Consider the following 21,104-nt stretch of genomic DNA (forward strand, 5'->3'; position numbering starts at 1 on the left):
TTCGCTTGAGCCTATAAAACAGCCAGGCCTCTCAAAGCAGTCGATATCTCTTCACTATACATTTATACAGAAAGACCGTAGAGATTTAAGAAGAGTTTTCAAGCCCTGTGCTTTTCAGGCTCAAGACCATTTACAGGGCTTGGGACTTGAGATGAACTTCATTTAAAAAGAAGCCAAACTTGCATTTACATTGCTGTATACAATCCAGTTTTCTAAATACAACAGGGCTCATGTTGACTCTGGTTCAAGATCTACAGCAATAGCATGGGAGCATATATTCTTTCTGTGATATCTTGGAGGCAAGACAAATGATACACGTCCGACACGGATAAGTTTCAGACTAGGAGTGATCTTTATTAGAGGGGTTTCACAGTGGCCCTGTAGGCTCATTACATAACTTTGTCTGGCATAAACATATACCAGTAGGTGGCGCCATTACATACATTGATATGGATTTACATTGATCAAGATACATCACACTTTCCTATTGAAAGCAATTTTCTTTTAAATAAAAGAAACCCCTGGAGGAAAACATGGGCTCTTATCTCTATCATAACATCCTATCTCTCTATAATGAAATATTTTGTAGTATTTGGTATCCTCAAAATCTTCTTTTTTAAAATAATTTTTTATTTCATTTCTAAAGATTATCAATATGAAGTTTTACAATTCAATATACTGTATGAAGCAGGTGACCTTCCATTACATCTATCAACTGAAACGTTGAGTTTATCTTGACCCCCAATTTGTGCAAACGACTTTTAATTCGTTATCAGCTGCATTGTCTCATCACTGAATTATGAAAGATTTTATGCAAATGATTATCACATCTTCATTTCTCTCTTCCTCTTCCATTCTTTAAAACAAAATTATTGGTCACATATTACAACTTACAATCCGTTATGGAGATCCTGTCATTAGTTTCGATGGGTACAAATTCCTTGAACCACAGGATCTCAGGCTCAGGGTTGCCGGTGGCTCCACAGTAGATGGTCGCCGGTCGGTCGTTCACCAACACTGTGTAACGTCTCGGGTTGAACGTGATCTCGGGATAGCCCGCTGGAAGACTGTCAGCTGCAGAAATTAAATGAAGTAGAGAGAAAGATAAAGAGAGGAGAAAAACAAAGCTATGGTCAATAAAATAAAACAAGGGAAACGCTCTTGGCGGTCTCGCCTGCATTACGCAATTTGATATGATGAACAATTGAGGTTGGGACATTATTTAAAGGCAGGGTGGCCCATAAGCAGGCCGCCAAAAATGAAATCCTCTGAATATAATCAAAATTATACTTTCAAAATGATGATAAAAATTCAAAATCTTAACCTGATGCCACAACATATTCTAAATTTGTTGACCTGAAATGACCTTTGACCTTGACTTTGTGACATGATATTCTGCTCACATGGTTGGGGATACTTGATAACCCTTTAGTTCAAGTTTCATTGAATAAGAACATATACTTTCAAAATTATATTAAAAATTCAAAAACTTAACCTTGGTTAAGTTTTTGATGTTGACGCCGCCGCCGCCGCCGCCGCCACCGGAAAAGCGTCGCCTAGCCTATACGTCTCGCTTTTTTGCTACGCAGGCGAGATAAAAATGGACAAACAAAAAAGAACAAACACACTGATTTTGTACATATCTTGGAAATATTACTCCCGCTAGGAATAAAGTGATGATGCTGAAATATCATTCTGTAAACAAAAATCATGTAAAAAAATATTGTTAAGATTACGTGCACTCTTTTAATTGCTTTTTATAATATAGAACCGGTATTAGGCAAGCAACCCCCTCCCCCCATTGTCTTCCCTAATGCCTACGCCATTCACAAGTTTCAGTCTTCTTTTCTACGTAGCAGCCAAGAACCTAGAACAGGACAGCAGAACTGGGATGACTTCAAAACAGAGATTGGAGACCTAATGGAGAGTTACATACCAACAAAGGTGTCTGGAAAGAAAAGAACCAGTCCCTGGATCACAAACACCATAAAGAGAGGAGTCAGAAGAAAACAAAGACTGTACAATAAAGCTAAAGCTTCAAAAACACCAGATGATTGGCTTAAGTACAAGAATTATCAGAAAGAATTAAGATCTCAACTTCGTCATAACTACTGGACTTATCAAAACAAGATATTCTCTCCTGATGACAAGAACAACAAAGCATTCTGGAAGTTCACCAAATCCAGAAAGCAAGAGTCATCTGGAGTTGGATCCCTCAAGTGTGGTGAAACGCTTGTATCCAACAGTATGGGGAAAGCAACTGCACTGAACGACCAATTCCAATCAGTTTTCACACTGGAGGATAACTCGAACATTCCAGATCTTAGACAACCCGTATTTCCTCCGATGGATCGCATTAAAATCTCTGTGGAAGGCATTGTCACGCTACTGAAAGCTATACATGTTAGCAAAGCCACAGGACCAGATGGCATACCAGGAAGGATCTTGAAGTTCTTTGCTGAAGACATTGCACCGATCCTGACCTTTATCTTTCAACAATCTCTAGATACAGGAACAGTACCATCTGACTGGCGTCTTGCAAACATATCACCAATCTTCAAGAAAGGAGACAGGAGCAAGGCCTCCAACTACCGCCCTGTATCAATCACGTCCATCTGCAGTAAACTCTGCTCGAACATGTCATTTTCAGCAATATCAGGGATCAATATGATGAAAATAATGTTCTCAATGATGTTCAGCATGGCTTTCGTCCTGGCCATTCATGTGAGACCCAGCTGATCATTACATCTCAAGATGTTGCACACTCTCTAGACCAGAAAGGGCAAGTTAATGCAGTTGCATTAGACTTCTCCAAAGCCTTTGACCGTGTACCCCATAACCGCCTCCTCCATAAGCTCCATCACTATGGGATCCATGAAAACCTTATCAGATGGATCAGAGTGTTCCTAACTAAAAGGTTACAATGTGTTGTTGTAGATGGAGAGTCATCTGAATGGGTTCCAGTCACCTCTGGGGTACCGCAGGGCACAGTTCTCGGCCCACTTGTTTATATCCTTCATCAATGACTTAGTAAATGGGATCTCTTCCAAAATCCGACTCTTTGCTGATGATTGTCTTCTATACCGTCCGATCACTGATGTCACTGATAGCCAAGCCCTACAACAAGATCTCAACAGGCTGCATTCATGGGCTAACACATGGCAGATGAAATTCAACACCGAGAAATGCTACCACATCACATTCTCCCTACGTCGGAAAGCCATCACCACGACATACACGCTAGGAGACACTCCTCTCGCGTTGGTAACAGATCTCCGGTTTCTAGGACTGACTTTCTCATCCAAGGCTATATGAACAACATCACATCCCGAGCCAATCAGATGCTGGGACTAGTCAGCAGAAATCTCCGCAAAACCTCACAAAAGATCCGCCAGCAAGCCTACTTCTCTCTTGTTAGACCTCATCTGGAATACTGTTGCTCGGTCTAGAACCCTCACACAAACAAGCATATATCCCAAATCGAGGCAGTACAAAGGCGAGCAGCAAGATTCACCCTCCAGAGATATCGTCGTATGACAAGTGTCTCGGCTATGATTCAACATCTGAAATGGGAGAGTCTCGAGAGGAGAAAACATGCTGTAAGCCTCCACCTCATGTACAAGATCCAAAACAACAAAGTAGCCATCAATGCACACCATTACACAGCACCCATGATTGCCAGCAACACACGACAGTATCACTCAAAGAAGTTGCTGGCTATCCCATCCCGCACCCAAGTCTACAGGAACTCATTTTTCCCTCGGACAGTAACTGCATGGAATTCACTTTCGGAGATCACCCTTGACGCTTCTTTACTGGAGGGCTTCAAGGGAGCGCTTCCACCCAGCATCTAGACCAAGAACTAGATAGTTTATTCCTCAGCACTACATCCTGACTTATGGATCCTGCTGAGTATCGTCGTAGAAGTAGAAGTAGAAGAGAGTTTGTTTTTCTTTTCACGTTATTAAGCAAGCACCCCTCGGACCCCCTAATTCCCTCCCATGGCTACGTACACTAATCAAAAGTTGTAGTTTGTTTTTATTATACTTTTATTAAGCAATTATATTTTTTCTCTTTATTTAATAGAGCCTCATTGGTTAGTTCTGAAAGGTAACGCCAAATTAAGCACATGGGACTGAGCTCAGCCGATCCAATTAACCGATCCGATTATCAAGGTTAGTTTAATACAGCATTACGGTTTACCACTTAGCAAAAAAAGCTTTAAAAATTCTATATTCTGACCTCAAGTCTAAATATGTTTATGATTGCAGAGCTTGACCTGCTTGACACATGACCATGTGCCAAATATGAAAGTGGTTGATTGAATAATAAAGAAATTAGAGCCTATATGGGCTTCTGGGCCTGCATGGGAACGCCAAAATAGCTTGGGCTTCCCTTGGGCCTAGCGTGGGGCTGGCTATAAGGCCTTAGGGTTAGCTTAAGCCTGGCTTAGCCTATAGGCTTAAAGTGACTCGGTAACATTGCCTCAGATTCTGAAACAAAATCCTGGATTTAGCTCATGCTGCAATCATAATTATAAACCTAATTTAGGTCAGTCAGGAATCCCATGACTTTTACAAGCCGATCGCCTGTCTGATTATCAAGATATTTATAATTGGAAATCGAAATTTCATTTTTCGTTTTCCGAACGGTTTTTATAGCACTAGGCCTACAGTATATTGGGGAAAATGAGTATGGTAAAATCGGTCACTCAAAGATATTTTAATTTTTTGAGGCACTTCATGATCATTTTGAAGAGCAATTTTTTTAGGGCTTCAATATTAGGCACCATATCACAGACACTGATAACACGTAGGGCCATGCATCTCAGATTTAACATTGTTAAAAGATGACTTTAAGTTTAACTTTTTGTTAATTCCAAAAAGAGTCGAAATACGCTTTGGGGGCCACAAATTTTGGACGCGAGCACAAACAAGTTCTGTCCACTACAATTAGTTGTAGTTCGTTTTTGATTTTCAGCTAAAAAACCTCTTTTTGACGAAATAATCGACAAAGGAAATTTGAACTTAACTCTCTCCATCTAGCTCTCAGCTCGCGATCGACACCACCTTTGCACACCACATACACACGCGACGTACGTACGTAACAGGCGCGCGCGCTGTTGGCATGGGACCAAGCATGGGACCAAGCATGGGACTCTGGACGCGTACATTTGGAATAAGCATATGGGCCCCATGTGGGTTTTTGGTGGTGAAAATCGCACGTCGAATATCGGCTGGGCCGAGCTAAAAACACAGATGTATACCAGATGGGCCTTCCTACACAGAACCCACAAGTATATGGAGCCTACGTGGCCGATAAAAAAACATTTTGGCATTCCAACACAAAACCCATATACCAACACCGTGCGGGCCCATGTGGGTTTTTTGGTGGTGAAAATTGGACATCGAGCATCGGCCGGGCCCAGCTAAAAACCAGATGTATACCAGATAGGCCTTCCCACCCAAAACCCACAAATATTCCCATAATTTGCATAATGAATATGGGGTGCGTGCACATCAATGTTTTTTTTACAATTTATCTGAATTTACAGGATATTTCCTAATTACTGATGATTTAGTTATATACAATTCATTTCCAAAATACTACAAAATGAAAATTGCTAATTATTAGGACATTTCACTACTTTGTATAAATTACATTTAATTAAACAAGAATTAGGAAAAAACACTAACTATGAACTAAAACCAATTAAATAAATTACAAGTACATGGAAATATCTCGTTCACAGCAAATTAACCATGTCTTCTTAATACCAATGCCTTTACTTTGGAATTTTTAGACGATGTGTTGTTGCCATTGGCAAAATTAATTAGTACAAGTGCTACATAACTTACTAATTAAGTCTGGTAAGTGTATTTGACTGGTTGAAAGTTGTGCCAAATGGTACAACAGGTCCAGTTAAACCAAGATAGGCCCCACAACATTTTGTTATCTGGGCAGGAGCACTGTATAATCAAGGAGATACACAGCAGATAACGATCAACTCACCAAATGTGGTGTAGCAAATGCATGATGCAGCGGGTTAGGCCTTCCCCGTGTTACTAAATGATATGCTTTGTAGGCACTGCACCGACAGGAGCATGCATTTATGCAGGCCAGGCGGCCACTGCGTGTACGTGTATGCAGTATGCGTTAAAATAAAAATAAAAAGTAAAAGAATAACAGTACAGAACTGTCTATAACGCTACGTTTACACTATGTTCCCGGCGGCCACGACAGCCCCATTTGCCCGAAACGTAGTGCGCCGCGGGATTTTGGCAATATTTTTTCTCTGTATTCAAGTTTTGTTAGGTCTTGTCAAGTTTTCTCACGGTCTTTCATGGTATCCGTGACGGGCCGTGCGGAGAAAGGGGCTGCTGAGTCCCGGAGGCTCCAAGGCGCACTACGGTTTGGAACGTCTTGGCGTCTTCGGGGGCATAGCTTGGCCTACTTTCTTCGTGTATTGTAGATGCAGTAATGTGTCGTCGATTGCTCAGACTCTAATGAAGCTCCTGCCGCGCCCATCTTTTATACTACCTCCCGACCGTGTGCGCCGTGTCAGAACGCAACGCGCCGCACCCGTTAACCGTCAGACGCCGAGATGCACCGTGATTAAACGCGACAAAACGGCTACTATACACCCTGGCCTGCCGTGAAAACCGGGGCAAACCTTGGCAAAACGTGGCAAAACGGGAGAAAATGCGCAGCAACCACAAAACGTGGACTTAACGTGGCAGAACGTAACAAAACTTGAAAAGACCGTAAGATGCCGGGGAATGTGCGGGCTTCCGTCCCACTACGGACCACCTCCAAGTTTTGTTACGGCCTATTAAGGACTGTCACGTTGTGTTAGGTTCACCCCGTTTTACTACGGCCTACTAGGTTTCTCATCCACACTGTGACTGCCGTGGCAAATTTTTTGACAGGTTAAAAATCTGACACGGCAATCACAAGCGAATTGCCACTGCTTTGAGTAACAGTAATTGTTCCACATCAGTTACAACTGAATGGGTTCTAATGACACAATATTTGCTTAGATATATATATATATTTTTTTTGTTTTTATTTTTATTATTTTATTATTTTGTTTTTGATTTAATTTAGTCTCAACTGTGAGGGGGGTATGTATTTTCATGCCAGTGCCATTTAGTTGCAAATTTCCCTAAATGTCAATCAAAAGTTGACAACCATTGAGGTTGGTTTCAATACTACAAACCCTTGAGTTTTTGGTTATGCAACTACATTGGTTTCACCGAGAGAGGGTTTTTACAATAGAAAAGTGTGTTTAGTGCCAAATGGTGACAATTGCAAAATGATTATTCATTAGAATTTCCAAATATTTTCAACTTAAAGGAAACTGTAGGCCTATAAGTTTAAGAACAAAATATTGCAAATCGAATATCCAGTCATGAATTAAAATTGAATTAATTTCAAATGGCAAGGTTTGTCACATAATCATGTCATCAAATGCATGTATAGGCCTAAACCCCATCTTCAATATTTTGAATAAAATCTACTTCTATAATTGATTTTCAATCTTGTCATAAAAGTTGCCTGATTGAACTGAACTCTAAATCTTTAAATTTAAGAGACGAATTTTGAATGAAGGAGACATATCACACGACATTGAGAGGTGTTTCAATCACTCGTATGCTTTCTTTGGTTCACCCGGCGTGACTCCCCATTAAAAACATGTTTTTCCGCCTTGGATGCCTTCAATCTGCTCCGTTGATGAACCATGCAACTATCTGCTCAATCACATCCCATTTCCATTTTTTTCTTTTGAGTATCATGGTCCTCAATGTTAATAAGTACTGCGAAAACAGACACCAATTGTGTTTTCCATGGTGATTCATCTATCAATATCTTGTGAGTTAACAAAGGACCAGCGTGGCACCAGTGTTGTGTCTGCTTTGGTAAACAGGCATTGTAGTAAACAAGTTTGTTCATAATAACTATATCCAAAATGTGACCAGAGAAAGAGAAAGAGAGAGAGAGAGAGAGAGAGAGCGAAAGAGAGAGAAGAGAGATATTGGGAGGAGGCAAGGAAGAGATAGAGAGCCTGTCCCATTGAAAGACTCACAATTTTTTTCTCATGAAATTCAATACACCCCCCCCCCCCAAAAAAAAAACAAAACAGCAACAACAAAATCATCACATTAAAGGTAAAGACCAGTTATGGTCATGCGATTGGATTGTGAAAGAAACGTCGTGGAATCGATCAGAAAAGGTTGATCATCTAGCATCTAGCATCTGCAAGGTTCTGGAATCATCAAAATGATAAGAAATTTGGCCCATTCTTCGTACAGTTACAAGCACTATACACAGAAAGATGTATATGGGACTACCCTATATCTCTCACAGACCATGAGAGAAACAAATTTACTAAATATATGAATTAGTAGGCGGTTTCCCGGCAAATTTTTTATCATCATGTATTAGTCAAAACATATTCTTTCACATGATTGGTAACGAGAGCTTCCATTTCATTTTTTGAAATTGGGGCGTTTCCAATACTGGTCTTTACCTTTAACAGTAGGCCTACGCAACACAAACAAGATATTAGAAAAGGAAAATACTAACTTCTCCTTTCGTATTAATCCTGGTTCTCTCTCACAAACTGAATGCTATTTTCAGTACACAATATAGACCCTAAGAAACTAGACCACCATTTGAATAACCCAATTTCATGCTCAGCACCATCAATGGAGAAATCAATTTTGTCCCTGCAGCCCTACGTACCGCAAACCTTCATATCACGCAATGTACACCATATCAAATAGGCAAAAACATTCCATCAAAAGCATCCCTCCCCTCTCAACCATCATCGCCCCTGAACAAAATAGGATGTCTGAATGCTGATATTTTGTTCTTTCTGGAAGATCTACTAAAAATTTGTTTGTTTCAAGAAAACTTGGAGGACTGTTCCAGTATTCATTATAAAATTTGCCCATAGCCAATTCTGTTTAAGTGTTGCATGGATATCCTAACTAAAATGTGTAATCTTTTTGTCTTACTACTCAACGTTATTCAACTGCATGATATTCTTATAGTGGAGATCAGGTTGGGATCACAATTGAAAATGGGCAGTGAAATGTAAAGAACTAAAATAGAAAAAGGACGACTAATTATTAACCAAACATGAGAGCATCATCAAACTCAACACCATCTGCGCATTGAAGAAAGGTTCTATGCTTTATGAATATAGAAGGGCTGAAAGAGACAATTTAAAGTTGTGTGGGAATAAAAAGTTTCCTCCCAATGGGGTACCTAAAAATGTATTGCTACATTGACAAACTCAGCAGCTGCCATTCTTTCATATACCCACATCATTTGAAATATGAATAAAAGAATTTTACAGTAACAATAGGATTAACTCTCATGAGTCATTTATATTCATCTGCTCCAACTTACATCATGTTTGCCCTGAGCAAACAGGTTTCTGTCACCTTTTTTAATACACCTTTTCCCCTCACAAATGAAGCCATATTTAAAATAGATATTAAACCTTACTGTACTGGGGGGGGGGCCTGGGAGCCCCCCCCCCCCCCTCAACATTTTCGGAGATCGCGCCGCAACCGCTTGGAATTTTGAATTGTCGTTTCATGACATTTTTCCCTCACGTCTTGCACACATTTTGATACCATTTTCGTCAAAATCGGATATACCTGTAAGGTGTTACATAACAATTAGTATGCGCATGTCATCAAAAAAATGCTATAATTGCATACATTCATGTACAAGCAGAAATGTGAAGATATGAATTGATATCAAATTGCTTTTATATGTTTCTCAGAGTAACTTGATGTATTCCAGAACAAAAGAATACATTAGAAATAAAACAATAGATATAATAAGAAATTAAAAAAAACAATAGAATACATAAGAAAATAAATAGTCGAAAATTGCATTAAATTTGCATAAATTATCATTATTAATTACATCAAATAACTATTTTGTGTTAGAAAAGAAGTTTCAAATGAATAATGAGTTTCAACATTCAAAAAGTGGAGTCTGACAATTTTTGTTATGATTCTAGTTCCCTAAATATAGTTCCAGATTTGATATTCATGAATGCGTAATTTGCGTATTCATAATTTATGCAAATTAACCTATGTATTTTCAAATATCATAAAAATAATGAAACCTCATGAATTTGAGATGAAGGAAACATTTATTCAATACATTTTCAAGATTCTTCACAAGTCTACGGACAAATATGTAGAGTTTTCTGTAAAATGCATAAAATTAGCATTTTGCATAATTAATTAGGCTATATCGACAAAAATTTGCATATTAGGAAAAAAGTAATTATACCATCTTGTTCCTTACGTAAATATCTACAAATATGCAAATTTTCGTGTTCATCGGACATTCGACTGCTGAGATCATAGGGGGGGGGGGGGCCTCTCAGGCCCCCCCCCCCCCCCCCCCCCCCCAGTCAGAGGGTACTCAAAATAGCCCAGTACAGTAAGGGTTAATGGTGGCCAACGTGAGTGCATGCTTATAGTGGCGCTAAAAGGCTACATGTCAATTAGGTTCGATTTAATTAGAAGGGGGCCGTCCGGTCTAGCCATAACACCTCATTAAGGCAACATATAGTTCAGCATTAGGTCACAACGATAGATGTACTCTCATATCACTGGATATACTATCCTATGGTGGCTCCTAAGGAACACGCAAACGCAAAATTTGACATATACCTATGCAACAAATTTGTGGATTTTCACGTCAAAGACGTGACAATCCACAAATTTGACGTATACCGATGAAACAAATTTGTGGATTTTTACGTCAAAGACGTGAAAATCCACAAATTTGACGTATACCTACATGTATGCAACAAATTTATGGATGTTCACGTCAAAGACGTGAAAATCCACAAATTTGACGTACTGTATACCTTTGCTGGGTAATTGTTTCGTTTTTCTGTACTTAATGGCGGGAGGAAGGGAGGAAGGACAGGAGAGATAGAGAGAGATGGAAAGAAATAGAGAGAGAATAAAAGGGTGTGATAGGAGGGGGGGGGGGAAGGCAACAAGATGCACAAAAAGAAGTAATTACTTGGTACAGGCAAAATATGTTTACAAATTTCAAAGCGTAATGTATCTAGGCCTTCTATAGTTTATATCAATTTTAGTCCAAAAAATAGAATGAATTAGTGGTGTACAATTAATGTCGAGATAAAGCTGTTTAAAACATAGCAGAACAAACCCATATACACTTATCATCCCGGTGCTCAGCTTACTGAAAACAAATTCGCGTCCAATATTCGCGTCTGCGTGTCCCTTTTGGGCCGACGCAGACGTATATATTTGACGTATACCTATGCAACAAATTTGTGGATTTTCACGTCGAAGACGTGAAAATCCACAAAATTGACGTTTACCTATGCAAGGGTTTTATAGTCTTTTTACGCCCAGGACATGAAGAAGAAGAAAATCTGCGTCCAATTTCACGTCTGCGTGTCCCTTTTGGGAGACGCAGACATGAATATCGGACGCAGATTTTCATGTCTGCGTGTCCCTTCAGGGCCATTGAGTACAACAAAACGAAAAAATTACCAAGCAAAGGTATACGTCAAATTTGTGGATTTTCACGTCTTTGACCTAAAAATCCACAAATTTGTTGCATCGGTATACGTCAAATTTGTGGATTTTCACGTCTTTGACGTGAAAATCATATATACATCAAAGTTTGCGTTTGCGTGTCCCTTATAGGAGCCACCATACTATCCTGTAGCAGACAAGTATGGTCTGTTATGTACAGGGTTAAACGGATGTCCCTTGCGGTCATTCTTATTTACTCCACAATATTTCATCAAAAGATTTAGGGTTTAGGATAAAGACTGCACTAGGCTCCTCATGAAGGTCCTGTTTTGTAATGAAGTTGCAATTTAATTACAAATAATTTGCAAATGATATCAACTGCAAATTATATGTGATCAATCACATCTCTTTCAAGACGAAGAACCAAGTGGCAGGTGTAGTAGGGTTAGGCTTGGGTAAATGTCTGGTGACTGGTCCAAGGTTGAAGTTAGTCTAGGGTCCTGACCATGGATGAATTGTCACCGGAACACGTGTCATGAAACCTGAATATAACCCCGATTCAGACTATTACCTTGAGTGACAGTAAGCCTGGCCTGTGTTGTGGCTGTCCCATCGCCATTGCTTGCTTCACACACCACCGCCAGGTCGTTGTCTCGATCAAGCCGAAGGGGCGTTATCCTCAGCACTGACCCTCCCTCCGTCTCGACGATCTGATAACGCAGACCGCGCACCCACTTCTTGTTCCTGTACCATTCAAAAGTTGGGGCTGGGTCACCCGTCGCCTTGCAGTAGAAATTTGCAGTGCCTTCATCTATACCACTCTCGTCTGTCAGACCAAGTGTGATGACCGGTGGTGCTGTAAGGTGAGAGAATAAAAGGGAGATATATCGTCATTATTTTTTTGGGCTTATCATATAGGTCTAGATGTACATGTAGTTGTAACACTTATCATCAACACAACCGGCATCCGGTGACGGATCCAGGGGGGTCGCCCCCCCCCCCCCAGGCAAAAAGAAGAAGAAGGAAAAAAAAGGGAAAGATTTTTTTGTGTGTGTGCTAAAGAAAGCACACACACACAAACAGTGTTCCCCCTGACAAGGTGTAATGGGGGGGGGGGGGGGCACGGAGCGTACTGTTAAGGGGGAGGGGGGCTTGGGGGAAATAAAATTCAAATGTGTTTTTTTGTTTCTAATTCCCTAACGGTGGTTTACAAATAATGCTAAAATGACATTATTTTCCGAGAATTTTTCCAAGATTATTAGTAAATTATACTTTTGTATGCGTTTGTTTGAAAATGACAAATTTCTAAATATACATCCAGGCAAGAAATATGCTTCTTGAGATGCCTACATGTCAGGGCACGCGAAACGGCGGGGATCGGGAGCCTCGAGCCCCCCCCCCCCCCCGACTTTTTCTTAAAAAGTATATTAGAGACAAATAGAAAGAAAGAGCAAGAAAGAAACAAAATAATGACGTATCAAAATATGCTCAAACCGTCTCCCCAAAAACGCCGGCCAAAAAAAAAAGAACAAAAAAAGAGAGGAGAGAAAAGGAAAAGGATGTAGGAAGAAAATGAGCAGACAAAGAACATTTTTGAAATTCAGATAAGTAATTAAGAGTCGAGAACGGTACAGCGAATCGTCTTCTTTCTTTACTAACTTTAATAAAACGTCAAAGCTTCCGATCTTCGCGCAGGAGGGGGGGGGGGAGGGGACTGAATTTAGACAACCCAGAAGGAAAAACCAGTTACCACCAGTTGAAATTTCCAACTGGTTCCAGTTAACTTCAACTGGAACCAGTTAGATTCAACTGGAACCAGTTAGATTTAACTGGTTCCAGTTGATTCTAACTGGTCCATGATGCACATCAAGCGGATATTTGGTGCGACTGCATTTCATTTAACTGAAACCAGTCCTTATAATGACCAGGTACACCAGTTGATAACTGGTCTGTTTGCATACTTCCAGTTGCACCAGTTGATAACTGGTCTGTGCATGGCATATATCCAGTTGCGCCAGTTGATAACTGGTCTGTGAGCATATTTCCAGTTGCACCAGTTGATAACTGGTCTGTGGGCATAGTTCCAGTTGATAACTGGTCTGTTAATTCCAACTAGACCAGTTAGAATTTGACAAGTTGAATTCCAACTGGACCAGTTAGAATTTGACCAGTTGAATTCCAACTGGACCAGTTAAAAATCTGACTAGTTGAATTCCAACTGGACCAGTTAAAAATCTGACCAGTTGAATTCCAACTGGACCAGTTAGAATTTGACCAGTTGAATTCCAACTGGACCAGTTAAAATTCAACTGGTCAAATTCTAACTGGTCCGTGTGCATTTTTCCAGTTGACACCAGCTAATATGCATAATGGATATGGGGTGCGTGCATATCTATGTTTCAATACAATTTACCTGAATTTACAGCATATTCCTTAATTACTGCTGATTTAGTTATGTGCAATTCATTTCGAAAATACTACAAATACAAATTGCCAATTATTAGGACATTTCATTACTTCGTGTAAATAACATATAATTAAACATGAATTAGGGAAAACATTAACTATGACTTAAATAGATTCAATAAAATACAAGTATATTCAAAATATTTAGTTAACAAGTCTACCTATTACCTATCTACCTATTACTTATGCCTTTAATTACTAATTAAGTTTTCAATTGGTAGTTGATTGGTCCAGTTAGACCAGTTAAATCCAACTGGTAACCCTGGAAATTGAAATGGGCCAGTTGAATTCTAACTGGTCTGAATGGTCCAGTTAGACCAGTTAAATCCAACTGGTAACCCTGGAAATTGAAATGGGCTAGTTGAATTCTAACTGGTCTGAATGGTCCAGTTAGACCAGTTAAATCCAACTGGTAACCCTGGAAATTGAAATGGGCCAGTTGAATTCTAACTGGACCAGTTAGAATCTGACCAGTTGAATTCCAACTGGACCAGTTAGAATCTGACCAGTTGAAATCTAACTGGTCCAGTTGGATTTCAACTGGTCGAATTCTAACTGGTCCAGTAAGAATTCAACTGGTCTGGTTCAACTGGCCCATTTCAATTTCCAGAGTTACCAGTTGGCTTTAACTGGTTTAACTGGACCAGTTGCAACTGGTTTTTCCTTCTGGGAAGGATTAAGAGTCGAGAACGCTACAACGAATCGCCTTCTTTCTCTAATAATTTAAGGAAACATCAAAGCTTCCGCGCTTCGGGGGGGGGGGTGCAGAGGGGGGGGGGGTGGGAACTGAATTCAGACAAGGATTAAGAGTCGAGAATAGTAATACGAATCGTCTTCTTTCTCTAACGATTTAATGAAACGAAAAGCTTTCGCGCGGGAGGTGTGAAACTGAAATCAGACGAGAACGGTACAACGGTTTTTTTTTTCTTCTAATAATTTAATGAAACTCAAATTTGGCCCCCCCCCCCCCCTAAGAAATCCTGGATCCGCGCCTGCCAGCATCATCAAGATTTTCATCAATATCGATAGGCTCACCACTACGAATACAATCACCATAAAACAATGACCATGCAGCATTTAGCCATGTGTTATTTCCACTGTCAAGAACATCCTCCTCGATCATGGCGTCTTAATTGCAATTTGATACATGTCCATCTAGGGGAGGAATCTTGGAATAAAATAACACTGAAATGGAGGGGGAAAAAGGAATTTTTCAATTGAGGATTTCAACACCATATTTGTTTTGGGTTTATGAAAGTGATGGCTTTCATGAATATCCTCTTCTCTTTTCCCTTTTTTTGGTACAATAATTCTTTTTGTGACTTCCTCACACAAGCAAAAACACTACAGAAAGACACGTTATGTGCTAAGTGTGGTGAACAGGAATGGAAAGTAGTTTAGACTGCCCTGCAAGGTAACTGGACAGGTGGTTATCTCATCGACTCAGCTCTCAGTTAACATAAGAAAAAGAGGATCATGGGGACCAATGGTCACCGATTAGGCATTGTTTGATATAGAGAGGGCGCAAGTAGCTACAAGTAGTGCAGTGGGCCTTTAAGTGGTTTTCAAAAGTAAAAGTTGAACAAAAAGAGGTAAAAAGGAAAAGTTGTGCAATATACACACACAGAAAACAGGATCAAATGCTTTAAATCTGTGGTGAGGTGAAGCTGATTATGGTTCAGCTTTTTTCCGTGAAAATGACCCCAGACCTAATAGAGGACAGCTTTTAGGGGGTTGGACACAATGATAACCACTGTACATTGAGCTGAGAGAAAAGAGAAAGTCTTATGCATTTCAAGAGCTTCAAACACATAATTGATGTATTATTCATCATTCACCATATTGAAAGCAGTCATTTCAAGTTATCATGACTTGCTTCTCATGAAAGATATCGGATGTGTGTATTTCATAAGGGCTGCACCATTTCAGTTTGCTCTCTTGACTTGGTTATTCAGAAATTAGTTTAAAATGCAATATTTATTCATTCCTACCAGAAATATAAAAGTTCATTTACATCAGCTGATAGAACATGGCATATCATATCACATGTCTGATTTCTATACGTTAAGTGGTAGTGGGACAACATAAAGGTCCCATTATTGGATGATCATTTAAACAAATACAATTTAAACAAATACAATTCAAGGCAATTATCAGCAAACATTCTATGCAGATGACTCATATATATATATATATTTCCTGATAAAAAGGATGTGGTAATCGGAGGAAGATAGAACCTGCTGCCAAAGACCGTGACCCCAGGGGCGTCGCCACAGGGGGGGGGGGGGTGTGGGGGGTGCGACACCCCTCCACCTGTCAGGATATTGTCGGTAAAATTGCGCTGCCGTCGGGAAAAAAGGAAAAAAGAGAGGGAAAGGGAAAGAAAAGAAAAAAGAAAAGGAAAAGAAAAGAAAGAAAGGAAAGAAAAGAGAAAGGAAAGAAAGAGAAAAAAGAAAAAGAGGGAGAAGAGGAAAGAGAGGAAAAGGAAGATAAGGAAGAAAAGGAAGGAAAAAAAAAAGAAAAAAGAGAAAAGGGAAACAAAAGAAACGGGGGGGGGGTGAAGAGAGGAGAGAGGGGGGGGTAAGAGCCTGAGAAAGGAGGAGTGGGAGTAAAATAAAGGGAGGGGGTTGTCGGTGGAGTCGTCTCGTCAAGGAAGCAAAAAAGACATGGGTAAATATGTTGCTGTGTCGGGTCAGCTGTGTCGGTATTCTTGCTCGATCCTCGTGTACTACTGTATATATCAATGTAGAAGTTTGAAGTCGGTGAGATGTATATTGTCGGTCGGTCGACAAGTTTTTTTTCCCTACGAACTGTGACTTTTTATCCGCTGTGACGACTTCGAGAGTGACTACAACTACAATACTTGTATTTTCTCGAAGTTTCACTTTCCTATAATATCAGCTAAAGAAATCAGAGGTTAAAAATTTTCGGGGAAACTAATTCAAACAAGGATTAAGAGTCAACAACGGTACGACGAATCGTCTTCCTTTCTCTATATTTTGATGAAACGCCAAAATTTCCGCGCTTTGCGCGGGTGGAGAAAACTTCATTTAGACGAGTCGAGAAAATTACAACGAATCGTCTTCTTTCTCTCATAAATTTAAGGAAACGTCAAAGCTTCCGCGCTTCGCGCAAGGGAGGGAAACTGAATTCAGATAGAGCTTAATAAGAGTCGATAACGGTGCAACGTATCGTCTTCTTTCTATAATAATTAAATCAAACGTCTAAGCTTTTCGCGCTGAAAGGGGGAAACTGAATTCAGACAAGGATTAAGACTCGAGCACGGTTAAACGAATCGTCTGCTTTTTCTCATAATTTAATGATACGTCAAGGGGAGGGGGAGAAACTGAATTCAGACAAGGCTTAAGAGTCGAGCACTGTTCAACGAATCGTCTACTTTCTCTAATAATTTAATAAAACGCCATAACTTCCGCGCTTCGCGCGGGAGGGGGAGTACTGAATTCAGATAAGGATTAAGAGTCGAGAACAGTACACCGAATCGTCTGCTTTTTCTCATAATTTATGAAACGTCTAAAAAGCTTCCGCGCTTTGCGAGGGAGGGGGAGAAACTGAATTCAGACAAGGATTAACATTGAGAACGGTACAGCAAATCGTCTACATTTTATAATAATTTAATAAAACGTCAAAGCTTCCGCGCGGGAGGGGGGGGGGAACTTCATTCAGACAAGGATTAACAGTCGAGATCGGTACAATAAATCGTCTTCTTTTCCTAATAATTTAAGGAAACGTCTAAGCTTCCACGCTTCGTGCGGGAGGCTTAACACCGACACCCACTAATGAGCGCGCTTCGCGTGCTCTTTAAGTGATTCGCTTGCTCACTACCGCCCCTCCCTAAAATAAGATCCTAGCTCCGCACCTGCATTAAAATATATAGCTTCGGTGTTGACTAAGTTGACGAAATATTCGTCTATTTATGTCGTCGAGGAAATGATCATTTGCGCATACGCAATTACTATAGATAGTCCATAGGAAAAACAATTTAGCCTTCGGCCCCGGGTTTATAGGGTTAAATTTGTAGATATTGGGGCATTTATTTTTGTCGATAATCGGTGGCTAGTTTTGTCGGTAATCTTTGGCCTCTACCCCCCCCCCCCCCCCCCACTGAAAAAGGTCTAGCAACGCCCCTGCGTGACCCGATGTTTGGAGAGCGACAGAGAAATAGTGAAAAGCTGCACGCAATCAGGCTGAGCCTTGCACTCGCAACGAGAAAAGACACAAAATTATGCTCAAGTGGAGGGTAATATTTATGGAGCATGCGCTCAATCAGTTCAAACTCTCAGTCTTCTGTTCTTCTTACAAAAGCACTATTGATATGATCTATTTTTCGGCCATTAACTGGATCATCACCACTTTATATTTTTGTGACTTTGGTGAATCTCTGGAATATTTCTCACACTTTGGGCTTCACGCACATTCTCAGTTATATACACAGACAGCGGAAATGGGAGTTATACCACTTCCATATAGGAGATGGACTTTAGACTTATGTGTAACAAACAACTTGGTCACCCCTCAGGAGAAATATATAAAATATTTTTATATTCTCTCTGGTCATGCGAAAATAAGTTTCTTCCCATCTGTTGATTTTTGGCAAGCCCTTCCATTTATGTCGCTTGCTTCATACATGATGTAAGAACAAAATAGTACATGTGCTGGTTAGGTTAAGGGGTCAGTGAGGCTGTTCACACCGCAATGAGATAGCGCGGTCTATCGTAGCACCCCCTTTTTTCTAGCGCGCGCCAGACCGCGCTCTCTCTCGTGGACCACCCCCAAGAGGTGCTCCAGTGGCACGCCGTTTTGGCTCGCCGTGGCTCGCTGTTGGGCGGACCAAAATGACGTTGTACCTTCCAAACCGTAGAGATAGCGCGGTCTAGCGCGCGCTATCTCTGCCGGTGTGAACAGCCTCAGTGTGCACAAAAACAAACATAATCTATATCAGGGCTTGATATGAACATGGGTCTGGTGTACGAGGACCCCTAGATTTCTAGATCTCTGGACCACAAAATTTCAAACGTTGTCAGACTTCAGTATCTGCTACTGACTGTTTAATCAGAAGTGATAAATGGTTTGAAGTGATATGAACGGTTTCTGGTCTTAAGCCCCCATCACACCAAACTAGTTCTCACTACGTTCTGGAACCGTCCAAGAAAATCGTAAAACGGGTTGTGGTCGGGGTCGAATGTGTAATACGATCCTAGTTCGTTCATAAACAGTCCTCAATACGTCCATCTCGTTCGTACCCCGCCCACAGCCAGTTCATTATTAAGTTCAGATCGGGTAGATTAGACAGTCCAAGCCAGTTCGTAGACGTAGTCAGTTTAAACCCATTATTAACTAGTTCTACCTCGTTCCCAATACGTCCAAACCCATTCTAACTAGCTCGCCACTTGTTATAACTAGTTTTTAACCCGACCACTCCGTTCAGAGGCAGTTCAACTCTTCCTCATCTCGTTCTGAGTGCGTTCGAAAGCGCTCCTAGAGCGTGTGCAATCCCGTCCTGACTCGGGATAGTTATACGAACCCAGCGCGTTCTCGCCATTCCTCATTTCCGTTCAACTTCAACGCTTTAGGCTTTGCAGATCAAGACGTTCAAGTCAAGCACCTATCACACCAAACTAGTTCACACGACGATCTGGAAAATATTGCCGAACGGGCTCGAACTCCCGCCCCCCCCCCCCCCCCCCCACACACACACACTCCGTGGTAGGAATGACCGCATGCGTGTTAGCAAAATGTCCGGTAAAGGGGTACTTTTCACGCACCAAAGTCCGGCTCGTACATACACAAAATTGACTTTACACACCGGACTTAGGGGGTGTTTTCAAAAGGAGGGAACACGCATATGCGTACCCTAAATAACACTGAGAGGGGGGCCGGGCTCGAACTATGTGTGAACGTATTAGCAACTATTTACGATCTTTTTAAGGACTTCATGGACGGGCTCGGACTGGCTTGGACGGGAAGGGTGGTCTAGAAATGTTTGCCTGTTCAAAATTCTACCCGTCCTGCAATTGGACGGAGTGACAACGTACTTAAAGCGAGATGGACGTACTACGAACGGAATTGCCGTACTTCGATTCTACTAGGAACGTGTTACCACTTGATGTGGTCGAGGATCAAAGAGGAAGAACGCGTTGGGTTTGTATAGCACTCGAAAACACCTTTTTAACACCTGTCTGAAAACACTTTTTTAAATGGTGGTCAAAGTGACCATAAGTTCCGTGGTGATGATCTCGTAACTCAAACGGATTATTAATCTTAGGTGTGAATCTGTGATTTTTTAGGTGTGAACAATGATTTATTCTTGGGTGTATTGATGGTTTCATAGTTACCATTTAAGTTCCGTGGTGATAATCCCGTGACTGTTGGCATATTTCTATTTGCACCAGTTGATAACTGACTGTTGGCATATTTTCATTGCACCAGTTGATAACTGGCCTGTGTGCATATTTCCAGTTTCACCAGTTGATAACTGACTGTTGGCATATTTCCAGTTGAACCATTTGACACCAATTAATTTGCATATTGAATATGGGGTGCGTGCAGATCAATGTTTTTTTTTTTAAACAATTTATCTGAATTTACAGCGTATTTCTTAATTACTGATGATTTTGTACTATATACAATTCATTTCGAAAATACTACAAATATAAATTACCAGTTATTAGGACATTTCGCTACTTCGTATAAATTACATTTAATTAAACATGAATAAGGGAAACATTAACTATGAACTGAAATAATTTCAATAAAATACAAGTATATGAAAAAAATTCGATTAATTAAATTATGTATGTCTACTTATTACAAATGCCTTTACATTGGAAATACAGACGTACCAGTATTGAAGTGTTGTTTCCGTTCAACTGGTTGGAAGTTTTACCCAATGGTTCTACTAATGGCTCAGCTAGACCAGTTGAATTCTAACTGGCCTGGATCAACTGGATCATTTAGACCATTTGCAACTAGCTTTTTCTTCTGGGATGTTTGCACCCCCCCCCCCCCCCCCCCCCCCTCCCCTCTCTAATCAAAAACTGCTTCCGGCGCGCCTGGACGTAATTATGG

The 21,104-nt window shown here is 40.5% G+C and overlaps 1 protein-coding gene across 2 annotated transcripts in view; it reads right to left on the reverse strand.

The window, feature by feature from the left end:
• Positions 1 to 21,104, reverse strand: part of LOC100888291 (receptor-type tyrosine-protein phosphatase F) — a 41,717-nt gene that overhangs the window by 18,386 nt on the left and 2,227 nt on the right. For both annotated transcript variants that reach the window (XM_030982787.1, XM_030982786.1), the window contains exons 3-4: positions 12,124 to 12,408; positions 895 to 1,074 (exon numbers count right to left, since the gene is read on the reverse strand). In XM_030982787.1, coding sequence (XP_030838647.1) covers positions 895 to 1,074; positions 12,124 to 12,408 — 465 coding nt within the window. The remainder of the gene's footprint in view (positions 1 to 894; positions 1,075 to 12,123; positions 12,409 to 21,104) is intronic.

Source organism: Strongylocentrotus purpuratus, unplaced genomic scaffold (genome assembly GCF_000002235.5).
Source record: "Strongylocentrotus purpuratus isolate Spur 01 unplaced genomic scaffold, Spur_5.0 spur5_scaffold_13, whole genome shotgun sequence".
Lineage (NCBI taxonomy): Eukaryota > Metazoa > Echinodermata > Echinoidea > Camarodonta > Strongylocentrotidae > Strongylocentrotus > Strongylocentrotus purpuratus.